Genomic DNA, 21072 nt, shown 5'->3' on the forward strand with positions numbered 1-21072 from the left:
GTCAGAGGATAGAGAAAAAGTGCTTAATTTTGCGGTGTCTAAATCTTCTCTAACCCTGACACAGCCTATTTAGTTGAAATTAAATCATAAAGTTTGGGGCTTTTTTTTTTTTTTTGGTAATGGGAGCCAAAAGCTTTGCCAAAAAGTGTGTTTACTGCCATACTGAGTAAAGAGAACGAGAGAAGAAATTAGATGATGGTCCCATCCAACCTCAGCCACTCTATGATTATGATAATTGTCACTTTTAAATAGTTTTGCCCTGCATGTGCAAGCTTTTTTTTTTTTTCCACAGTATATATCTGGTCTGAATTAATCTTTTGGGAACAAAAGCCAAACTGATATAAGGAAATATCCATATCTTGTGCTCTGGTTCACCCAGTAAGCTATCTGTTTGAATTGGTAGACAAATATAGATATATGCTTAAATGACATGTTTAGTCAGGGTATCAATCTCATTAACCATGGAGATTAGAGAATGACCCAGCTGCCACTGACTTAGTGTTTGCCTTTTTTTCTCTCCTCAGTGGAGCCCAATCATGAAGTTTCCATTCAGGCAGATTTACAACTGAAATTCTTTTTTCGTTGTGATTACATTTATATTGTGTAATGGGATAGTGGGAAACTGATCGGATTTTTGCTGTTCTACATCTTAGTTTTCACATATTCTCATTTCATAGCTCCAAGAATTTGTATACTCGGTCCACCTGCTTCTGGGAAAACTACAATCGTAAGTATGCTCTTTCAGTGTTGTAATACTGTCCACTTACCTTTTTACTTTCTACCGAGCTCAGCACTTGTGAAAGTTTTATTCTGAGAAAATGATTTTCAGAATTGGCGAAGCGATGGAAGAGCACAAGGCAAGTTGAAGGACGGCATTCATAGGGATATGTCTATATTTTACAGTACAAGTTAAATGGAAACGTTTCAAGTGAGCTCTGCAAGAACTTGCCCAGGTAGTGGTAGTGATGCTGCTGTAATGCAATGGAACTCTGCGTGCTTTGTTTATCCAGCTTTTTAGCAGGATTAATTAACCTGGGAGGAGTACCATAAGTACGTGTTTGTGGTGTTCCTATATTGCTGATTGCTTCGTTTGCATGGCCAGTTGTCTCTCCTGTCGACTGGTGCCACTTAATTGAAAATCTTGAAGTGGTATTTGAACCACAGAGAAAGCTAACGACAGAAATTTCACAGATGGTGGTGGTGTGTGCATGCTAGGAAGAATGCTTTCTTCTTTAAAATCCATGTTATAGTACAGTAGATGAAAAAAGCCTTACTCAAAGCTGTAGACTCTTGAACATCTTTGTACGAAACTGTTTAAAGTTACACATATAGTCTATCTGTTTAAACACTCTGTCTTTCTGTAGTCTTCTGAAAAAAAAATGCTTTATTTTCTTTTCAAATATTTCATCCTGTATTATTATTTTTCATCCCTCAGGCAATGCGGCTTTGTAAACATTTGGATGCCATACGTATCTCTCAGGAGACTTTGTTATTCGAGGAAACATTAGCGCTGACAAAGGAAGCAAAGGCATATAAAGAAAGAAAACAGGTGTGTAAGAGGCTATAATAATGGTAGTTCTCATGCCACAGAAGAAGAATTATATGGCATTCCCATGATTTCCACTGCTATGAGTTGAGCAGATCAGAGTAAATATTCCTGTATCTGTGGTGGTTTGTACATTGGTTTATGTCTATGTAGGTGCAGGGTCCTTCAGAGAAGGGTAACCTGTGCTAGATAAGAGGATATGAACAAAGATAAAAATGTGTCCGGGCATAGAATTAGGGCCCAGAGAGGAAGAAAATGTAGAGTAACCTCGCACACGAGTGGTGAAATTGAAGAAAGTCCAGGAATGCACAATACCATTTAAAGAATGTTTCATTATATCATTAAACAAACCATCTTCTCGTTTCCACATATTTGGTAATCTCAATAGAATAAGCATTAATCTCTGAGTCTTCTTTCACTACGAAATGCTATGGAAAATATGTACACAAAGAACATCTTTGGATCTGACAGAGCTACTTAGTTGTGCATATTTGATTTCTCTGTAGCGTGACACAAATAACTTGGTGCATTAACTCAAAACTAATTGACAATCCAGTCAGTTATTGGAAACTGTATAAGCTTTCAAGCTGAGGCAATAGCAGCAGACTCAGATCGTTCAGTTCCTGGGTAGAATCAGAAGCATCTTCGATTCTGATTCCTGCCCATTTAGCTGATTCATTTCTCCAGATGTCAAGGTGTTCCATGGGTAACAGAGTGGAAGAAGCTTGGTTTTCTGTGACCATCCCTAGCAAGTCTACTAGTTTGAGTTGATTTATTCCACTTCATGACCTACTTTCGTAAAAATTGAAAGAATTTCTTATCTGTAAGAATTCTACATGCTGCTAAACTTGATTTAAATTGGCCAGATTTGGAATTTGCTGAGATGGTAGATAGTGTAATTTCATAATTTGTTTCTTTAGAAAACTAGGCTGAAAACAGAATAGTGTTTATTACACTGACTTAATGAGTGAAGTTTGGAGATAGCTCAAGTGATGTATTTAAAGATCTGAGAGTTCATTGAACTTACTGAACTTACTGGCGAAAAGGTTTGCTTTCGGCTGGGATGGTAGAAAATGCTTCTTACTGAGAATATGTACTTTGAAATTTTAGTTCTAATTATTAAAGATCGTTTTACTATATTCATAAATTTCAACCTAGAAGGGGGAGAATTTAAAACAAAAATTCCCTTTGGTTTAATTACTCTAATTATTAACATATTTCAGACTATACAGACGTACTTTCATGGGTGTCCTTTTGGGCTCATTTGATTTGAAAAGATGGATGGTGTGGAAGATGAAAGTCAAAAATGTCAAGGCTAATCAGGTAGTAAGGAGTGCCTGAAGAGCAGAATTTGTTGGTGTTTTAGTACTGTGCAGTACTGCGCCTTTTGTTTTTGAGATGTTAAATGCCAGAAGAATGTCTTCATTAAATCATTTCTTTTGTTCTTTTACATGGGTTTGATTCTTCATATGTAACTCCTAAAACTAGGAGGGAAATCCTCGCTTCCTCTAAATCAATAGAAGCTTTACAGTGACTTAAAATGTAGGCAAAGTATCATCTCAAGAGCTGTATTTTCTCTTGCTGATTCATGTCTGCTGGCTAAATCTGCTTTTGCTGTAACTGACCCCAGCTTCTGCTGAAAAAAGTGGTAAACTTGACTCCTCTAGTGTATATAACATCCAACAGCACTGATAGGTTTTGGATGTCTATTCAGGAACAGAACAATAGCTGTTTATACAGTCTTTGATAGCCAAGACATTAAAAAGTTGCAGTCCTGGCCAAAGCAATTTAATAAATGGAAAGAGGAAAAGCATGAATTAAGACTGTGGTTTTGGAAGTCTGGTGTGAAGATCATGTAACACAATTTAATGTTGTTAGAGGAATGTTTCATGGGTATAAGGTTACTGTGGCTAAATTAACCCCGATGCCAAAGGTCATTCATTTTTAGGTCAGTAGACCAATGTTACTAGATTTGGGCAAATGCTACAAAAAGGTCTGCAAATATTTGTTCTCATATTTTTCTTCTCTTTAGCCATGCTTTCAGCTCTTTTTACTTCTAGCGAAGAGTAGAACATTTGAGTTTTACTGGCACAAGAATTCGTGGAAAAAGTATTTAAAATACATTATTATTCTCTGAAGCTCAATTTTTAAGTTTGGACTTGCAATCATCCACTAACACACCTGGCTACTTACTAATGAGCGCAGCTGAAGTAGTGAATTTTAAATATTGACTGTTCAAAGCAAAATGTGAATATTCTACGTGTAAAAATATTCCAAAACTAAGTAAAATATTTTTGAATATTCAATAAATTTGAGAAACCATGAGCTACTAATAAATATTCCATGAACAGAAAAAGAGGCTACATTTTTTGATAAATCATTGCAAATTATTCCCTCATCTCTAGTTATTATAATGTTAATAGAAAGCACCTTCAGGTTTTTCCTATAGAGAAGTCTAATGATAAGCTGTTGCATGTTTCACTTCTCCTGTTAGATTTATAAAATAAGAAGTTGAAATAACTTGGGCTTTGCAGGATGAGTGTGCTTTTACTGCTATATTAAATTGCAGTTAAGGTGTTTGTATACTACTTCATGATTTAAAACTACACTACAGTTGCATCATACCCCCATGATTTTTAAGAAGAAATAGAAGAGAGGAAAACCCAAGGCATCCTTACCTATGCATGTTCAGTGTTCTAGTCTATTCAAGAAGTCACTATAAAGAAACAAGTAGGAACTGTTCCAGTCTTGTGCATACTTTTCTTTTTAAAGACCAGCCTTTTGTGTGTACTCATCTGAACAAGCTAAATGTAGACGTTTGTGATTTTCAGAATGCTAAACATATCCAAAATTTCCTATGGAAATGTCTAGGGAAAGTGCTTTCCCTTCTCACACTAAATAAAAAGTGTAGCAGTTTTATGAAAAGATTGCTATAACGTCTTACCTACTTAGACTAATGTAAGATGGAATGTAATGTCCCTGAAACAACATTGAACATTTAAAATTGATCAGGAATGAGTACAGGTTTTTGGCAGTATGGAAACAGTTGATCAAACTAACATGTTTTAAAAAGTGGTTTGGACCACTTTGCACATAAGCAAAATCCTATAGCTTTTGGAAGGTTTAGCATTTCAAGCAGCAGGTCTTTCATTAACCAAACTGGATACTGGGACCGTCTCAGTGTGCCTTAGGTAAGATACAATTCTAGAATACGATACCAAATGCATGTGTGTCATTGTCCACTCTTACAGATTTCTGGGAGGAGAAATCCCACCTATCATGATATATTAATGTGTTTATGAGAAAAAAAACATGTAAATGTAGTACATGATACAACAGATTTAATGGTTTCTAGTTGAATAAATAGGCAGTCTACAAGCAACCTACTGAAAGTGATTTTGTAGGCCATTGCTCAGTAGGAGGAAAACTGACCAGGAAATGAGACTGGAATTGAGCCCCAGAGAGCAGAAGTAACTAAAGCACAGAAATACCCACATGCATGTCCTTGATTGTTCTCGTGCAATAAACCCCGCTCAAAAGAGGACTAAGCATACCACTGCACTGAAAGAAGGTAGTACACTTTTGGTTTAAATTGGTTTGGCAGGGCTTAGCAGAGTGGACCCCCGGCAGTTGCAAGCCTGTTTTGACATGACACATCAAAGAAGGAAGGAAGACGCTAGCTGTTTCTGATAGCAGCGTGATGCACCTTTGGAAGGTGACAGACTCAAAGCCGCAGACCCAGGCTCCAGCAGTGAGAGGCTGCAGGAGGCTTTGACGCACCACCCTATGGGACCTGCTGACTTTCAAGAAACACAGCAATTTCTTTCCCTTTTTCTCTTTTACCTGCTTGAATCTTGCCTTATGAATGGCTGATATTAGGACAGGCACTGAGAACAGGGGACAGTTGAGATAAATAAAACAAGGAACCCCACCATAGGATTGGGCCACCTTCTCCACTCCACAGCCTGCTGAGGACTATTATCTTTTGTGTATTCTGGAGAGCTTTGTCCACTCTACTTTAAAGTAGTGACTTGTGTGGTAGCATTCCCACTGCTCCTGGTGAAATTGTTTCATGATCTAGTGAAGGAGAGTTATGAAATCTTTCAGCATAGACGTCCACGTTTCCACTACATCTATCTACATCTTTTAGTATAACGTAACCTTACAGAAACACTCTTTTTTAGGATAACATCCTTCAGACTATTTGGTTAGAAAACGAGATGGGAGCCTACAATATATGAAACTGCTTGGAATAAAGAGTCAAGTTCACATTGTTAGGTGAAAGATAACTGTGTGTATCAGGAGGTAGAGAATCTGACTGCTGATATTTTTATGAGTAATGGCAAAATAAATGAGACCAAGACAAGGCATTCTGACTGGCATCACCAAAGGTTTAAACTTTATCATGTTAAATTAAGAGTTTGTTCAACGGAGTTCAGCATTGAATGAAGGCCCAAGTTAACAAGATAGTGAAGAAAATTTCTTACAAGAAGGAAAAAAGGTTATTGTTAATTCCTTATCAGGAAATCTGAGGTAATAACAGACTAAACATTATGGGTGGAAAAATGATAAATCTGTAAAGGATCTTTGTTCTTCTGTCTGATAGCAAATAACATCTGTGGATACGGGCAAAGTAAAAGTCACAGAAAGAAACAGCACTTCTGAATATCTCGATACATACAATGTCAATTCCATTTCACAGTCTCCGGAGTTTAAATTAACTTTAACATTACAATGAGCTTTAACATTAAAATGTATTTTAAATAAGCTTTCTAGATGATGAAAGAGTGAGAGTTACTAGAAACTATGAAAATAACTTCCTGAAAATTACATTGTGTTCATCTGCTCTGTGTTGGGGATTCTGCTTCTCTCACGTGATAGCTGTTAGTATGTCCATGCACACAGCAGTACTGGTATGAAGTAGTGGGTCAGGTACTTGCGGTAAAGGCACTACTTGTGGATGCGATGTTCTTATGGATGCCTTTGTCAGTTGATGTCCGGTGTGGTAGTTAGTCTGCAAAACCTGGCGCAACTTCTGTGTTGGTGTGCAAAAAACATGGATGTAGGCTTTGGCAAGTAGAAATGTGTTCAGCTTACCTTTAACACTGATTCTTGTGCCCTTACTAACACTCTAATATATTATGTTAATGACTTGGGACTGATACAGTTTGATTTATTTATTTATTTCAAGAAGACATCTCAGTTCACCTTTAACCGGAATATGCCTGCATGATAAAATTCCTTTTGAACTCAATTGTGAATATGCAGCCTTTTTTTTTTTTTTGTTCTTTCTTTAGCAAATTCCCAACGTGCTTTGGGCCAATCTGATCCAGGAACGTCTGTCAAACGTGGACTGCATCAAACAAGTAAGAATTGCTCCTCAGAGGACTGGTGGATAAGCACTTACACAACTCGTGCATAGTAGTTAGCATTCTGAGTCCTGAGCAGAGGAGGGAATGGGGGCAAATCATTGGGGGCTCTGGAGCGGGTTGCTTTCTTGAACATCAGCAGAGGGAGTTTGGAGCTTTATTAACAGGATGAAGGGGAGAATGAGAGTATGCATATGCTAATCTTCTAGCACTGAGATGATCAAAGGCTGAACAAGCATAGCTTTGTTGATTGCCTGGGGCAACTGGCAGAGTTGAAGTGGACAAAACAGATAAACAGAAAATATATAAAAATCAATATGTTAAGATTTTACCTCTTGTTGAGGAAACGGGGGAAAGAGTCTAATGTTACTCATTTCAGTTTTCTTGCTTTCTAACCGTGTCTTCTTTTTCTTCCTGAGTAAACACTGCATTTGAATATATTCTAGGTAATAATTAGTATGTTCACTGTTAGCTTACACAAATAGGCAACTGGATAGGTTTGGCTGCATCCACAGATGTATGGCTTTCCTTCTCCCCTCCCCACTCCCCAGTGTATTTAGTTTTAATGTAAATAGAGACTTTTAACATAGAACCAAACGAGATCTTAAGTAGATTAATATTGGTTGAAATTAATGTCTGGACTCAAGGAAAGTAAAATCTCTTTTATGTGTTTCCTTTAAAATCTCAGGTCCTATCATTTACTGAGTCCTCAATCAGACCATTATAAAGGATTATTTGTAAGAGACAAGTTTCTAACGATAAAAACCTCTTCCTAGAGAAGAATCTATGCCAAAATACAGTATGTACACTATTTGATGTAATCTTGAGAGGAAAAAGTCCATAGTTCAAAAAAGTTCATAGTCCAAAGCAGGCGTTGCATCCATGAAGGGCTGAACAACTTTTCTAGATAACTAGTACAAGTTCTCAGAACAGCTACTCTGTCTATTCACCTGCTAGTCAGAGGAGAGCTGATACTTTCTGACCTCATAGAGATGTTGCAAGGCTCACAGTTTTATTAAAATTTGCTGCTACTTGATATCATCATCTACCTTATTGATTGAATAAAGTGAGGCCGGTAATTAATGTTTCATTGAAGTGTGAAAATTGCTTCTTAAGGCTGTGTCAGCATCAGCCACTGGAAGAAATTGGACATGCTAAAAGCCTTATCCCCTTTGCTTCTCTCTCTGTCTCTGATTTTTGCTGTCGCCTGAAATGATCTGCAGTCTGGATCCTTCCATCCATGTCAAACAAAATGATCTAGGGGGCTAGGCCATTGCCTTGTAGCTCTTAGGATGGCAATTTTGTAGCACAGAGATGTCTATAGGTGTGGAGAAGTAACAACAAATCTAGCAAGAAGAATTCAAAACTTTGTTTTATGCCCGTAAACAGTTGCCAAAGAGGTTGTCTCCTGCTTCAGTGCAAAGCCAGCTATTTTAGCTTAAGCCGCTGATGGAAGTGTCTTTCAGTGAACCTGCCTTGTGTAAACTAGATCCGATGGTCAATGACAGTGTATGAACTGTGGAAAAGATAACTTGATCAGGATGGTAATGAATAGCTGGAGGTGTAATCTCTTAAATGGTTCCTGCCTGGTAGGTTTGCTAGAGGACCTGTCTGTGTCATATTTCTGTTGCAAACATAGCTGTAGCAAAATAGATGGTATGCTGCTCTTAAGCAACAGGTTAAAATTAGCAGTAGCTAAACTTTGAGTAGCCCGTTAGATATTCCACTGTTTGCATGGGAATTGAAGTTAAGATACTACCCATTGATATTTATGTTATGAAATGTAATGAAAGGAGTAAAGAGATGGGCAGAAAACCTATGTGTTTAGAAAAGGATTATCAGTTTTTCTGTACACCGTACTCCATGATTGATCTATCCATTTTGAATTTGCAAACCAGAATTTAACTTTTGCATTGCAAGTCACTGTGCTTGAATTATTTGGGTCTGCCTAGTTTCTCGTGAAGGTCTTTTTAGCTGAGCTATTTTTATTTTGTTTTGACTCATAATTGTTATTTATCCCTCCAAACCAAACATCTGGTAGTATTTAATGTATTTGATTATCTGTACTAAATTTAGACTAGACTAATTCTTTGAATTGGCAGAAGGGCCTGTTTAAAAGCACGCATATATGCTATACCATCTTGTTCATTTTTGTAGCCTTTTGAATTGCAGTGTAGCTGAGGAACATTGTTGAGAAACCAATATTGTCAGCTCGGGATATACAAGCAGATGGGCAGCAAAAGACTGAATGTCAACATTTTGTGTGTAAGCAATGCAATGAGATGTCATGGATATAGAGCAAGTCAGGTGATACTAAGATTTACTGCCTTGTCTCTTTGTGGCAACATCTCTCTCTAGTGAAACTTCCTCTGTAGTGTGTATGTTTAAAATATCTTTACACCTTAAAGGTAAGTTAGAAAGATGATAAACCCAAGAGAGAAACTGCCTTTTCTGATCGCTATCTGCTAGGCTTTAGGCTGGTTTCAGTCCCCAAACACAGAGCCTTGGCTTAACATTAACAGCTACTCTGGTTGTGCTAATAATAATAGTTTAACAATTGCCACGTTTTCCCTGTATGATTGGAAATGAAATTAATACTGTGGATTTTGTTCTTCATTGAGCAGATTTATGCCAGCTCTCTCAAAGCATGAGTCAGCGTTTTTTTGCTGGAAATGTTAATAGACTAGGAGCTGCATGTTGGACCACAGTACCACCAGCTGTTTGTTTTATTTCTCCTTGTGGTGTCATTGGGTTGGCATTAATTGCACAGCTTTCATCCCACTGACAGTAGAAATACAGAATTTTTTGTGCCATTGTTTTGACACTCACAGGTTTATAGATGTCACGGGCATTCTCCAAGGAGAACATTTTTATTGATCAACGGCTCTGCTGAGACTCTGTTGTGTGTTCTTCTAATACAAATGTAGTTAGGACTGTGAGGGATCAGACGGGTAGGTCTTCCAGCACACACAGAAAACTTATTGCGAGCATTATGTTAGATCCTGGGACTTGTGAAGTTGATAGGAAGACTTTTCATCTTTCAGGGTTAGTACATGTTGGTTATAGCACCTCTGGCTGTTGTCTAACTCCCAGTGCTGCTGGTGTTGAGGAGGGAATTCACAGGACTGGGCAAGGCTAGCGGAGATATTGCTACATGATGAATTTGTGAGGGAGTGAGCTGAGCAACCTGAATCCTGCCTTACGACCATTTAGAAACTAAGCTTAGGCCAGTGATTCACATGAATAGAGGCAGAATTATTTCTGATTGGTATTAAACAATTCAGAAGAGTAGTGGCTGTCATTGAAAGGGAAGAAAGGGAAGGAGAAGAGAGCAATGACTATTGGTTCTTTTGATTTTACCATGACAGATAACGATTATCATCTTGTCTCTGTGAAACTCCATACAAAGATAGTGATGTTACATAGATTCATCTGGGGAGAAAATAGGCCTATTCACCACCTTTTTTTTCTTTCCCTTTTTTTTTTTTTTTTTCCCCAGGAAGAGTGTGGCTTTTAGCTTTGTAGCTTACTGAAGCTACAAATCCTCTGTATGTGGGAATAAGAGGTTTCTTTCCAGTGGAAAATTTGGTAAAGTTGGAGCTTCTCCATCATCTGTACTGCTAATGTTGACAGACTGCAGGAGCTGGGTTGGCAATATTCGTCCTGCACTCAGTCTGCTGTTTTCTGAAAATGTCAGTTTTGGATCCATGCTGGCAAAGCTATTAGTTATTACTGATTTTAGCAGAGAAAGACGTGTAGTACTTTTTCAAAAATACTGAATGTTGTGGAAACGCTATTGTGATGACCTGTTTTCCTAAATGCAGAGCTATTTGTGATCTTTGAGCTCCATGCTTGTGGCTGAGATTTCTTTTGGACGTGCCTTGTCATTCAGCATTACTTCTTGGTGCTATCCCTTTGCTGTTTTTGTAATTCTAAGGCAGTGTCAGTTTTGTATTTTGTAAAAAAAAAAAATTTGAGTCTGTGCTGGTCAGATAACAAGAGAGAAGTGAATATCCAAGTCATCATTTTTGGGGTGGAAAGTGTGAAAGTGCATAGGCTTGGGATGTACTCACAGCGGAGAGCAGTGTGCCAGCGAAGGAATGAGATTTACATTTCAGAATGACCTCGAGGTTTTCCTTTTCTCCAGATTGCTCAAATCTGGAGAGGAAAGTGATGGCTTTGAATGCAGTTCCTAGTTGCTGATTTCTGTGTGGCATGGGTCTCCCAGGTGCACTTCACCTGGCATTAAGGCACCAGCACAAAGCAGTATTTACAGCAGCCTGCACGTAGAAAAGGTTTGTGGCCTCCAGCTGAAAGAGAAGGAACAGTGACCACAGAGTACGGCACCATGGAATTACTCACTTTTAGCCTTTGTTCCACCCTTGATGTGGTAAGGTACAATCCGTGCTTGGATGTAAGGTTACCGCTATCAAGAACAAAAAATAAATGACTTCTTAAAGAAACAAATTTACTATGTGAAGTTACTAATTACACTTTAATGATAGTCAGAAGGGCAAAAAAAGACCAGTGTTTGCATAAAGCATGATAGGCATATTTTAAGTCAGGTCTTGCTCTGCTGTGTGTTGCTTCCTCTTGCTAGTTCCCAAGCCACACTCCTTTTTACTCTTTTTTTTTTTTTTTATCTGTGACATCTGCTTGGAGCTTGTCCCTCCTGTGATACCATACTACTTGCAGCTGTTCAGACCTCCAGCTCTGAGCTGTGCATGGGGTGCCCTGAGCATACGGCCTTTTTGATGTGTGATAAAACAGAACCAAGCCACTGGGGGTATGGAGAGGGAATGCAGCAGAATATCAATAAACCTGTTCTGAACAAAGCTGCAGCTCTGTGGTGGAATAGACATTTCACTGAAGTGTCAAGTAGATGGATAATGTATTCTAATTAGGGACTGACTGATACCCTGGAACTCAGAGACCTTTGGAAATAGGATCCAAAATGCTAACTATTTTTGTAGTGTGTGTTTATTATGCATTTGCTTAATGCATTGAAATGCAGGCAGGAAGCTATTTATTGAGCTATGTTTTATTATACTGCAAAAACTTTTATTTATAAAATTCCTTATTGCCTGCATTAAGGACCGTTGAAATTTGTGTATGAGCATCTAGAAGCTGACGTTGTTAAAAAGAATCTGTATTTACTGCCTGTTGCTCAGTATTTGATTTTGGGCAATAAGCTGTAGTGACATCAGAAGCAATGGTTTTGTGGTGTGGTGGTTTTGTGATTTTTTTTTCTTTTGTTTAGTTTCCAAAAGTATTGCGCTTGGAGTGAAGAAAATGAGTCAGATTTGTAGTCTGTGTAAATAGGCATAGATTTATTGGCTTCCAACCTCTGATGCCATTTCTCCGTAGAAAAGGATGTGGGCCTATATATATGTTGTACAAACACAATATATTCAGAACTAGTGCTGAAGTTCCTAGCATACTGCTAAAAATATTGTGCAGCCTTGCCTCCTGCAAGTCCCAAGGGATAAATTGATTTCTTAGCACCTGCGTGACCTTAGACAGCAGTTCATTCTAATTCGACAGAGCAAACACTGGGAGTGGCAAAAATGGCTTGCAGTTTCTTAAGTCTCTTGTATTCTACAGATATCAGCAGGATGACATGTTCCCGAAACCAGGCTAATTAAAGAATTTTAAGTAGTCTACTCTATTTTCTTATATAATTGGAATGTCCCAATTTCCTCCCACAGAAGGCATGGAGATATGCAGAAATACTTCGAAAACCTTTGGACCCCATACTGACAGAGCTTCAGAAATATGTGGGAGATGATAATGATTGCTAGCTAATGCAATATTCAAGTATCTTATTTATTTCAGTACAAAGATAGTTTTGAGATTTATTGTAGCATCACAAAGTTATTAGGGGAATATTAGGTAGTGACAAGGACACGTGTAGTTAAGCAAATAACAGAAAAATTAGAGAAAGTTTAGAAGAGTCAGACTTGAGACTGGGAAGTGGATTAGATCTCAAATACTGCATCATGCAGAAACTGAGTGAGGCTGCAGCTCTTCTCCAGTATTTCACAGATCTGTAAATGTTTTTTTAAAGATGCTCAATCTAACACTTAGCTGGCTATAACAAGGACTTAAGGGAGCAAAAGGCTCTTTTTTCTTTTTCCTTTCTTTTGCTCTGTTGCTTCATTAGCTTTGGGAACGCTGGTTCCATTACTGTGAGTTTTCCTGTATAATTTAAGAAAATAATGAAAGCGTGCATATTTTCCTCAATGTTCTTGGCATTAAATCTGTCTTTAAAAAAGAGGCTAAACAAATTTATACACAGTGTGGGCTGGTATCCTTTTGAATATTTCAAAACTGTAGAAATTGTTTTGCATTGTTTTTATTCAAAAGAGAAGTTTCTTTTTTGAGATTGAAACATGAAAAAAAATCCTTGCTACAATACATAAATGCCCATTGCACTGTGGCAGTGGTGTTACTGCATGTCACTTCATAAAAATATCAGTGCTCCATGTTTTCTTTTTTCTATCGCAAGCACCCATAACAAATATTGTCACATTGTGAGACCAGAATGAGGCTTTTTTTGTGCAAATAGCACCAATATTTAGTGCTACGTTTTGTGTTTTCTCTTCCAGGACCGATAATATTTTCATGTTTTTGTTCAACAGGGTTGGATTTTGGAAGGCTTCCCTGAAAATCAGGAACAGGCGTGGATGCTGCAATCATCTGGCATCATTCCTAGGCATGTTGGTAAGCAGTGCAAGGTTTATGTGTGATCATGACCAGAAGGTAAAAGCCTGGAAGTGTTTTTCCCCAAACATCCTCAATAAATTCAATACCAATATTGAAGACAGAGTCAAGAGACAACAGAATATTTCTGTATGGTTCAGATTCACTGAAAACCTTGAGTTAACCTGAAAGACTTTAAATCCTGTCTTTTATGCTTAAACTCTTGGTCTTCCTACACAATAGAGTTCTGTACATTCAGGATAACTCCAGCAAGTACCTCCAAGCAGCTGTATGTAGCTTTGTTTCTGTACTAGGTGTGGGTCCAAATTTTCTATGACTTCAATCTCTAGATCTCTATATCAATCTCTAAATCTCTTTAGTGATTCTCAGACCAAAACAATTTCCTCATCCCCTAAATACAAATCATTCGTTTGTTGAATTAGAGAATACAAACTTAGGAAACTTAGCCAAGTGGAGCAGAAACACCATAATTTTAAACTTGACCTTTTAGTATGGATGGATTATAACTTGATTTGTGAGGAACATTTCTTTACTGGCAAAGTGCTGGTAGACAAGACCTTGACAGCTGCCCTTGCCACCTAGAACAGCCAGTTGTCCTAAATTAATATAGAGAACCTACTTAGAATGTAAGAAATGATGACAATTGTGTGGAATACAGGGTGAAGTGAGAAATGTAGAGCTTGCCAGTGGGTAGTGAACTTGCCAGAATGTTAGCGAACTTGATGAATTGTCACTTTGGATTTGATTTGGATGAGATTTGACTGTTAATGAAGAATTCAGAATCACTGCAATAGAGCTAGGCAAAAATGTTTAATGTCTAGTACTTGCATGTATTTTTAATATAGCTAATAACATTTGAAGTCAAGTTTTGCTCACAATTATATCTGTGCAACCAAGACCTGAATGAAAATCTTAAAGCTCAGTCTGTCTAGTTAATCAAAAAGAAGATTGAGAGGAGATGAGATTTACGGTGTATGAGTACCTTAATAGGGAGAAAAGCGTCTGAAAGTGATATTTGATACAGTGAAGAAAGTCATAAGAAGAACTGGTTTGAAATCTGTAATAAAATGCACTGAAAACAGTAATTAAATTACAGCATTTAACTGTGAGGATGATTAGCCAAAAGCAACCCAGGGAACCGACAGATTCTCCATCTTTTGATGCTTTCTAATCAAGTTTGAACACTTTTCTGGGAGGTTATCCAAAAATAAGTTTCACCATTTTCATTACCAAAGTAGCTGGGTGAAAAGTAATTGCTTGTGGTATAGAAGAGAATCAGTATCAAGTGATCTGTGAGTGCTTCCATCCTTGGTTCCAGATACAGTGTAAGTGAGGGAGAGCCTTGTTAATTGATACGGATGGCTGGGACAGCCAGCAGGCACGGGTACTGGGACATTATTAATGTGTATTTTTTCCCACTGTTCTGTTTAGGAGATGGAGAGAAAACTCTGACTAAAAGTGGAATTAAGTATTTGCAAGTAGAATACTGGTAAAGGAGAATAATGAGACAAATGTGTTTGAAATGCATCCATTCATCTTTAAAACTAGGATACATTAAAATAGCTACAAGAAATATAACAACGAGCTATGCTTTTTTGTGTTTTCTTCTTTTTTTGGGGGGGTCTAGTTGTGCTCTATGCTGCAGACACTGTGCTGATTGAGCGGAACAGTGGGAAGAGGCTTGATCCCTTCACAGAAGGTGCAGTATTTGTTTCTTCCTGTTCTCCACTAGAAACTAGAGTGTTGCTTGGTCCCAGAAGCATTGTAATACCAGCATTATAATACCATTATTGGAAAAACTAGTAGGAATTTATAATTATAAATATAAACTCTTTTGGAAAAAAATATATGTTGACATTGCATTATTTTCTGTGCCAGTAAAATATGGGAAAAGTTAAAGCTCTCTATTGAGCCTGTAAACAGTAGACTATAGTAGTACAGAACGGTTAGATCTAGCCATATGAACTCATGTTTTGCCATGCATCTTTGCTAGGTCCTGATTTTTTTCCTGAGGTGCAGGCATGCTTTTAGGTGTCTTCCATTAAATGATTGTCACACAGACTTAGCTCCATGTTGTCTGTTGAGTACCATTGCTAATCATCCATCAGGAAATAAAATCTTGACATTGCTTAGTAAAAAATCATGTTGAATGTTTTTGGAGCAGAATGAGGAAGGATGTGCTTAACTAAAGAAATGACTTCTATTTATGATAGAAGAGATCTCATTTAAAAAAAAAAAAAAACAAACAAAAAAAGACACTTTGTTAGGGCTCAGTCTAAGAATTTGGAGAACTGTTCCCAGCTCTTTCTCTGTGGTGTTGGGTAAGTTGTATTGTCACTACTTGTCTTGGTTTACTGGATTGGAAAAGATACCTAACGATGCTATCGTGCCATCTATGAAGTTCTTTAGTGCATATAAAACATTTTTGGATCTCTGAAAAGAACAAGAACCATCATTATTACTGCTTCTTCTCAAAGGCATGATTATACCAACTCTGCAATAGATGTTACAGTGTGTTTGAGGAAATGCAGGCTGTCTTGGCTACATGGGAGGGCAGTTACCTGGGCAGTTACACTTCCTATCTGCGCAGCTGCAGAGTAATAGCTGTCAGTACAGCAAGGGTAGTGCACAGATTATCACTTGTGCCAAAATACGAAGCTTAAACACAGACCTTGATTTTGTTTAGGAAACCTGCTGGAGCTGAGCAAGACCTATTAAATCATCCTCATAGTTCCTAATCACTGTCTGTCTTCTAGAGGTGTACCATACGACCTTTGACTGGCCAAGTGATCCAGTGATACAACAACGTTTGGTGAAACCAGAAGATCTTTCTGAGCAGGAGATGTCAAAGAAACTGCTGGAATATCACAGAAACTTCCCTGGGGTGTTCCAGATCTATCAAAAAGTTTTGAAATCAGTCAATGCAGATCAGCCTTGCATGGATGTCATATCACAAGGTAAGTTTGTATGTTTACGGCAAATGGTAGTTGATAAACTCCTATCTGAAAGGTAGCTCCTAGCTGTTAGAGGCAGTTCATAGGATTAGGATTAGCCAACACAGATGGCTCCCAGCTGAGTTATGTTCTCTCTAATACAGAGTTTGGGCTGTTTCTTATAATTATTTTTACAGGACTAGAGTAAGAGCAGATAACTGTTCCACTATCCTGCCAAGGAACAGCTGACTTGGTAGAGAAAATGACATGGTTACTTCTGCGAGAGTCATTTCTTAAAGGTTGCATTGTGGCTCAATTGCTAATCCCCCGAAGGACTAGTACCTTCCACAAGTCTGATAAGAAATAGGAGTACTTCAAAGCTGGTAACATTTCATTATTTAAAAGCTGCTTGCACTCATAGCTTTTCTGTTCAACAACTCTTGTTTGCCTGTGCTTGACTTTAATGCAGTCTGACTTCTAATGTTGATTCTTCAACAAGAAAATAAGGAAACTGCCAGAAAGACCAATTGATAATGTACTTTGTAGCTGTCAGTCTGTAGATGATCTGTTATATCCCAGTAATTTTGCATCTCAAAAAGGTCTTTTTTTACTGACAAGTGCTGCACTTTTAAAATAAACAAGTAGGAAGTTTATATTATGAATTTACACATTAATTACCTCTAAATTACTTAATTAAATTTAAAAGTTCATATCATCATTCATAAAGAATTCATGCCTTGAATTGTAAATAAAAATGTGAGTGCCTGAATATTAATTATTATTAATTAATAATGTAGTGAGATAAATTGAAAATTGGAATGAAAAAATCCTCTCTAGATCTTTTTTTCTGTAGTGCATCAAGCAGCCAGATATTTTTTTTAAAGAATAATTAGATGTGGAGACTGTCTAGGGGATCATTACTCCTAATTAACTTGGTTATTTACTGCAAATTAAGCATCATTTGTAAGCAGGGTGCTTTGCCTGTAATGTTTCTGCTTTTCAATACACAGGGTTATGGAAAATGTTCAGAATATCTAGAGCACTCCTTGGTTAGCTGATACTTGTTTTTATTCATAAGTTATGCAGCAAATGCACTATTTTCTGTTACGATTTTCCAGGGGTTTTAAATATTTTTACTACAGATAAAGATTTAAAAAACAGTTCTCATCAGTATTGGGATTTTAATGGATTATTTCATACAGCTATAAAATTTTGTAAACTCCTAAATTTTAATGGATTTACTCATAACGTATGCTAGGATATGTGACATCAGATTCATTACCCAGGTACTGCTTGTGGTGAAGGAGAAAGAGAAGTGTATGATCCTATATGCTTGCAGTTTGAGTCGGTTTCTCAATACCCTAGATTCTCTACCTAGAAATAGCGGAGCTAGAGTTTCCTGGAGCTGCTGCTTTATTAAAGATAGATTTTATATTGATACCAAAGCGTAGCAGAGGGTCCTTAGAAAAAATAGGTGGTATACAGCAATACATTAACCACAGTAGTTAAAATACTTATCCTTATGATGTTCTTCATCAATCCTTTTGTGTTTTTTTGTCTGTTTGTTTTAATATAGGAGTATGATTCATGCAAACATTAATGTCTAAGACCATCCTATTTGTTAGACTAAAATACCATTTTATTCCAAGGACTCTTTAGTCTATAGACTCTTTTATTTGAATTGAAGATGTCTGGGCTAACACTTAACTGTATCCATGGCAATTACACAGGAAATTTAAGTATGTGTAGGTGCGCTTGAAACATGGGTAGCAATGGCAGTCAAGACGCAGCTGCATGGAGTTTAGCCTTTACATTTGAAACTATGATCCCTGGAAAGCTTGAGCTGCTCATTTTACTGATATTTTTAGCCAGAAAAAGGACACGGGGAGTAAGACTGGCTGTGTCCAGATACAATTCTAATTTGTCCTCACTGTCAAGCCACATTGTCCTGTAGCTTCTTGGTGTCTATCAGGTTCTATTTTGAGACTGCAACAAAGTTCAGGTCTCTATAATGCAGCAATGATGATTATACTTTACATATCCTGTAGTCTTTCCAAGGCTCTTGTAGTCTGTAGATTGACATTAATGTAATATTTCATATGCAGAACAAAATGTAGAATACTGTCCAGCAAACAGATTCAAATCAGACAGAGCTCAGATAGCCTTTACACATTATGCAAAAGTGATGGACAAGCAAATAAAATCATATTCAGTTATGTGTTGTCAATGCCATATCGTGTTGTGACATGATATGCTACAAGTCTATAATAACGTAATCAGGAGTCCGCTAATCACAAACAATGCTGGATAAATGTTGTATTAAGTTAACATCCTGAGTTTTTACAGTTAAATATTTGTTCAGACACTGCAGAAAATATTAAATGTAATTATCTTCCTCTATAATTTGCATGGTCAAATTGTACCTATCAAGCAAAAATGACTTCTGCTAAAAACAACATGGTAAAAGAGCAATTATTAATTGAATTTGCTCTTTAAAATGATTTGACATCTACTGATGAAAGAAAGTACAGGAGCATAATGATAGTAAGATTTCTAAAGTGCCTCTCAGTGTAAGTTGCTGACATGACAGTTTTATCAGAGTCCTGGTTTTGGTTGGATTCTCTAGATGTTTCAGTTGTGATTATAATAAAAAATGATGATAATAATTACGACCTTTTAAAAATGAGAGAAAAGTTAATCGATGTTTATATTTTTTTTAAAAAGAAATGGGATATAAACTGTATTTCTTGCCTTTCTGCCATGTTCTAGCTCTTACCTATGTCCAAACACGGCACCGATCAGCCGCCCCCTTTACACCACGTATTCTCTTTTGTGGACCCCCAGGCAGTGGGAAGAGCCTGCAGGCAGCACTAATAGCTCAGAAATACGGTGTTGTCAACAGTAAGTTCTCAGTAAATATGTACTTTGCTCAATTCCCCCTTTCTCTCTTTTTGATCATTTATCTTTTGCTGTCTGTCTTTCCTACTCACTCATAAAATTTCTCTGCCCATTGCTATGGATGTCAAATTTTTGAGGGAACTGAAAAATACTTCATTGAAGAACTATAAACCAATAGAGCATACATTCTGTGACAAACCAGCTCTAACATTTTTTTTAGTCATCATTTTTTATACCCTTTACCTCAGTATTTTTTGTGTGTTAGGTTCTTGTAGTGTCATGAATTCTTCAGTGGATCAGTGGATCATGAGTAATATCATTGCAGTTGCAGCTGTGTGACCAAAACTGGGGCACTTGTTTTAAAATAGAATTTGCTCTGAACTCTGATGAAGATGCAGGTTCTGTGAATCTAAAGTAGCGTCTTAGAAAAGGAAGCAATTATCAAACAGTGCATTCTCTTTCTTTTCTTTCAGAAAATTGCATTTGAGGCTTGTTCCTGATTAACTTGCTGGTATTAAAAAGTACTATGATACAAATACATAGCTAGACGATAGGATTAATGCAATATGTGTCCATGTTCTGTAACATCATCTAATATCAGAGTAGCCATAAATCATTTTAAACAAATGTCTGACGTCTCTAAAATTTGCTGTTTAGTCATATCCTCTTTGTTAAATAAATGCAAGTTTGTTTCATTAGTATTATTTCGGTGTATGCCAAATGAGGAAGGAAAAAAAAAACAAACAAAACAGAATTAGGTAGGTAGTGGGTTTTTCTGCTGGGGGCATTCTTTAATTAGTGGAACTCAGTTGTCCATAGCAATGTGCCAGTTTGCTAGTGTCTTCCCTGAGTTCCTGGTGAAGTCAAACAGAAGATTTCAGCGATCTTGGACTTGGCTTTCAGTGTAAATATTAACTTCAAGATCAGGGCTGTATTGTTTTCAACTACCAGTTTAGTAGATCTGCTCAAAAAAAGAAATAAATTTCTTCAGGTTCAAACTTGAACCTTCAGAAAATGCCATGGGCTTTCCATATTGTCGTTCCAGCTGGTGGCTAGATCGTAGATCTGTGTGTTTCCACTAAACACATGGAAAGAGCTCTGAAACTGTCTGCCTATTGGTTGGCAGGTTTAGTCTAGGTTTAGTATTTTGGTATTTTAAATCACTATTACTATTTTAAAGTTAAAAAAAAAAAAAACATAAATACGACTAAACTGCTATCTGTTGAACTTGAAAAAGGTAAATTTACATGATTTTAAAATCTATACTAAAATATTGAGAAGTACAAATAAAATTGATGAAATCTGTATCAGTTATTTTATTATCACTATCAGGTATTTTATTATTGTTGTATCTTATCATTACATATTAAAAATTGAATAATAAATTTATTTGAAGCTGTATTTTTAATAATTATGCAGTTGGCTTAATTAAAATGTGTCTCAGTGCATTGAAAAATCAATGTTCTTTTGTTTCTGAATACTATTTTCTGAACTTTATTTCTAAAACTGCAAGTTTGATTCAGTGTTTTCAACTAGGTCAAAATTTGCATTTTTAAAATAGCTGCTATATAAGAGAGTTGCAGTTCTTTTTACTAAATACCAT

At 37.0% G+C, this 21072-nt stretch overlaps 1 protein-coding gene across 5 annotated transcripts in view; it reads left to right on the forward strand.

Annotated features, from left to right (window-relative positions):
* Positions 1-21072, forward strand: part of AK8 (adenylate kinase 8) — a 77445-nt gene that overhangs the window by 13456 nt on the left and 42917 nt on the right. For 4 of the 5 annotated variants that reach the window (XM_013193946.3, XM_048054175.2, XM_048054145.2 and 1 more), the window contains 7 exons: positions 678-727; positions 1436-1549; positions 6844-6912; positions 13557-13638; positions 15266-15337; positions 16395-16595; positions 19341-19472. In XM_013193946.3, the coding sequence (XP_013049400.2) occupies positions 678-727; positions 1436-1549; positions 6844-6912; positions 13557-13638; positions 15266-15337; positions 16395-16595; positions 19341-19472 (720 nt within the window). The remainder of the gene's footprint in view (positions 1-677; positions 728-1435; positions 1550-6843; positions 6913-13556; positions 13639-15265; positions 15338-16394; positions 16596-19340; positions 19473-21072) is intronic. The other variant, XM_066980690.1, reaches the window with a different exon arrangement.

Source organism: Anser cygnoides, chromosome 20, assembly GCF_040182565.1.
Source record: "Anser cygnoides isolate HZ-2024a breed goose chromosome 20, Taihu_goose_T2T_genome, whole genome shotgun sequence".
In the NCBI taxonomy this organism is placed as follows: Eukaryota; Metazoa; Chordata; class Aves; order Anseriformes; family Anatidae; genus Anser; species Anser cygnoides.